The sequence below is a fragment of the Alligator sinensis genome, unplaced genomic scaffold (assembly GCF_000455745.1).
Source record: "Alligator sinensis unplaced genomic scaffold, ASM45574v1 scaffold169_2, whole genome shotgun sequence".
Lineage (NCBI taxonomy): Eukaryota > Metazoa > Chordata > Crocodylia > Alligatoridae > Alligator > Alligator sinensis.
The window spans coordinates 542,016-545,678 of NW_005842077.1; the positions used below are offsets into that span (position 1 = coordinate 542,016).

General features: G+C 55.4%; 1 protein-coding gene across 4 annotated transcripts in view; it reads right to left on the bottom strand.

Moving 5' to 3' along the window:
- Nucleotides 1-3,659, bottom strand: part of ARHGAP10 (Rho GTPase activating protein 10) — a 221,633-nt gene extending 217,974 nt beyond the window's left edge. For all 4 annotated transcript variants that reach the window (XM_006023709.3, XM_025204307.1, XM_006023708.3 and 1 more), the window contains exon 1: nucleotides 3,506-3,659. In XM_006023709.3, the coding sequence (XP_006023771.1) occupies nucleotides 3,506-3,659 (154 nt within the window). The remainder of the gene's footprint in view (nucleotides 1-3,505) is intronic.
- Nucleotides 3,660-3,663: the final 4 nt, after the last annotated feature.

Consider the following 3,663-nt stretch of genomic DNA (forward strand, 5'->3'; position numbering starts at 1 on the left):
GGGCTACCTGTGACTCCTCCAGATAGCCCTGCGCAGGCTGCGAGCAGCTGCAGCGTGGGGCGCCAGCCACAGGGGGTGGGGGGAAGGGCCGCTTTCCTCCACGCCGGGAAGGAGCAGGGAAGGAGCCTGGGGAAAAGCCAAGCGTTGGGGGGTGGAAAAATGGCCCCTCGCCCATCCTGTGGCCAGCGCTCCCTGCTGTAGCCACTTGCAGCCCACACGGGGCTGTCCTGAGCAGGAACAGGCAGCCCCATGCAGGCTGCGAGCGGATGCAGCCCAGGGAGCCGGCCACGGGGCGGGGAAGGGGCCACTTTCCCCACCCCATGCTCAGCTTTTCCCCAGGTCACTTTTCCTCTGGGTCCTTCCCTGCCCTTCCCTTCCCCCGCCCCTTCCCCCTTACCTGCGGTTCTGGCTCAGGGCAGCCGCATGGTCCCAGGCCAGAAGCCCCTGCTGGGGCTCCTGGCTGGGGGGGCGGGGCCGGGCGGGCCCTGCTATTGTGGGAGCCCTCCACGGCTTCCCCTGGGTCCTACTGCCCTTGGTTCCTGTCATTTTTTACAAGAACCAAGGGCAGAGAAATATTAATTTTCTAAATTTTTAGGGGCCCCAAGGGCCAGATAGAATGGCCTCACAGGCCAGATCCAGCCCATGAGCTGTATTTTGACCACCCCTAGGCTAGTGGTTAGGGCAGTCTCATTCTCCTTGGAGGCAGGAGATGCATTTGAATTTCCTGAGGCTTAGAATGGAATTAAACCTAGGTCTCTAACTTTCTGCACTGTTTTGGGTCCCCTTTTAAGTTGCCTAACTTTCCCCATTGGTTGTATAAGGAGCTCATAATATGCAAGTGCTGGCACCTAAGGGCATAGACAGAAGTGACAATTTTCACTTGATCTAGCCCCAGAAAGAATTGGATATGCCTGTGTCAAACAGACCAACCAGAAGTGCATGGCTGCACACCCCTTTAAAAGGATCCGATTCTGCAAAAATCATGAGGGTTCAGATGAACATACTCCAATGTTCTGTAACTTGTGTCTGTGGCGCTCCCAGCCTGTCTGTTTTCAGACTGGGAGGAGGGGAAGAGAGTTTGGTCTGTTGGGGGGAAAAGGAGCAGAGGGAGTTCAGTCTGGGGGGGTTTCAGCAGGTGCTGGAGGGTGGGGTGGGTGGATTGGAGGCCTCCTGCAATGCGGGGCTCCAATCCACTCACCCCACCCTCCACAACTGGCTGGGAAACCCCAAGAACGGGCTTCCTCTGCTCCCTTTCCCCACTCCCAATCTGGAAACAGCAACAGGCTGGGAATGGTGCTGCTATGGAGACTGGGCTGCAGATGCTGGCAGCAAACAACTCCCAGACTCAACAGTGAACTTCTGTTTGGTCCAGGAGATCATTGCAACTCATAGTGCTTCTGGTAAAGCACTATAAATTGCGACAAGGAGCTGCTCTTTTGTCCACACCCTAAATGCTTTCATTTGTATTGGTTTTAACACCACCTACTATGTAGGTCACGTTTTGAGATGGAGTTCCATGAGAGCTATGGAAGACTGAAAAAAAACACAAAACAAACCCCTGAACTTCTGTAGTTTCAGAAAATGCAGATATTTCTTCAACTTCCAGACTTCCATCATATCCAGCCAGTTATTTTATCCCATAAACCATCTTGGAGCCCACTGGGTCCTGCAGTCTGTGCCTTCAAACCTTTCATCTCCTAAAAGATCCAAGGTACTTAACAAATGCTGAGCCAGATCACTGGACAAAGTAAAATAAATCTTTAGCCTGCTTAAATAACCAGTAGATTCAAATGGTCCAATAAACATTGATAAACTGCACATGTCTGAGGTGATATCAGCACACTGGTACAAATAGGCTTATTTGTTGCGCTTGGGGAATGTGAGCCTAGGCCCACCATGAATATATAGTGAATACCACCATGAATATATATAACATATATAGTCTTATAGCTATAAGCCCCCTCTTAAAGAAAGCTGCTAAGACAGTAACAACCGATTGCTTGGGACAATTAATTTTTTTTTTTTTTTTTTTTTTAAATAGGAAGGGGAGGGAGGTCACAGGTTCAAAACAACAAGGGTATCCAGCCAGCACCCACTGCCCCTTGAATGAGTCGAGGGAACCTGTGGACTCCAACCAGTGAAACTCTGCCTGGACACGAGCAAAGGAGTGAGAGAAAGACAGCCCCACGTTCACCCGGGTTCCCCACCCCACCACCAGAGTCTCCTTTGTGGTCAGGTGTAAATCGCTAGCTTGGCTAGGCCCAGGAGAAGGTGGACCAGGAAATCTTGGGGCTTCATGGGGCCACAATTGGGGAGTGTATAAATGAAAAAGCACAGACAGAACCGCAGCCAAAACCTCAGCAGGAGGTTCTGGAGGAGGTGGAAGAGAGGCTGCAACCCGGCACACACAAGGTAGGCATGAGCAGAGGTCTCTTTCTGTTGGCAAAAGGGGCAGGTGTCGAGGGTGCCTGCGAAAAGGCAGGAAATCAAGTACCTCAACACTCAAGCATCCCACCAAAACCAAATCATCTCCACTGCGCTCCTACAGGTGAAAGTCACACAATGGGAAAGTTCTACTGACTTCCGAGAGGCTGGAGGCACCCTTGGGAAACTAAGCTTTGCCACCCCCCAACGCCATCTCTGCATATTCAAAAACTCCTGGCACAGGCAGATTAACACACAGGCCAGCTGCCAAGTCCAGTGCCCCCTGCCTCGGTGCAAATGAAACCAGCAGCCAGGTTGGACCCAGTGTGCACAACACAGCAGGCTGTGGCTGCCGGGCACCATTTGCTGGACGCCGCTACCACCAGACTGAGCTGCGGCAGGACAACAGAGCTCAGTCCATGCTGCACATGCCTGGCAGGCAGTGGCTCCACACCCCGGTGCCAGCTCCATAACGGACCTGTAGGCAGGGGTGGCCACGGCTTCCACCTCAGGCCTGGGGACCAGCATGTCCTGCTCTGGCTGCAGTTCCCACTGTGCCAGCTGGGGAGAGTGCCCTTGGCTGCAAGGCAGGGTGCTGGGGGCAGGTGGGCCCAAATGAATTTTAATCCACCCCCAAGCCTTTCACCAGCAAGCCTGGCACTGCCTGCCACCCGCGCAGGGATGCCAGCTCCACACCTTGCTTTGAACCTGACGCTCACATGAGTGAACAAAACCAGCCCTCCCGAGGGGAGCGCCAGGGGGCAAGGAGCAGATCTGTACGTGTATCTGTTCATGTGTGCGTGCGTGCGCATAGGTATTTTATCCAGGATCTCAGGCTGGCTGAGCCTTGGAGACTGGAGCGAAGCAGGCCTCTCTGCCAGGACAGCACAGCACAGAGGGAGCTGCTGGTGCAAGCGGCCCACCTGGGAGGGGCAGCCCCCCTGGCCTAGGCCGGGCTCACCCGGGGCGGGAAGGGGGCGAGGGCGGCAGGCAGAGCGGCGGGCAGCGGGTAGAGCCAGAGCCCGAGCCCCGGCCGCAGGGCAGGGCAGGGCAGGACAGGGCAGGGCAGGGGGCGGCTTACTCTTGGTGGCGGCGATGAGGGTCTTGCCGTCCTTGAGCAGCTCCTTGATGAACTTGTTGGTCCGGTCCAGCTCGGCCTCGTGGGCGCGGATGCGGTCGCGGAGCTGGGGGCTGTCCAGGTAGCAGTCGCTGAACTCCAGGGCCAGCAGCCCCATGGCT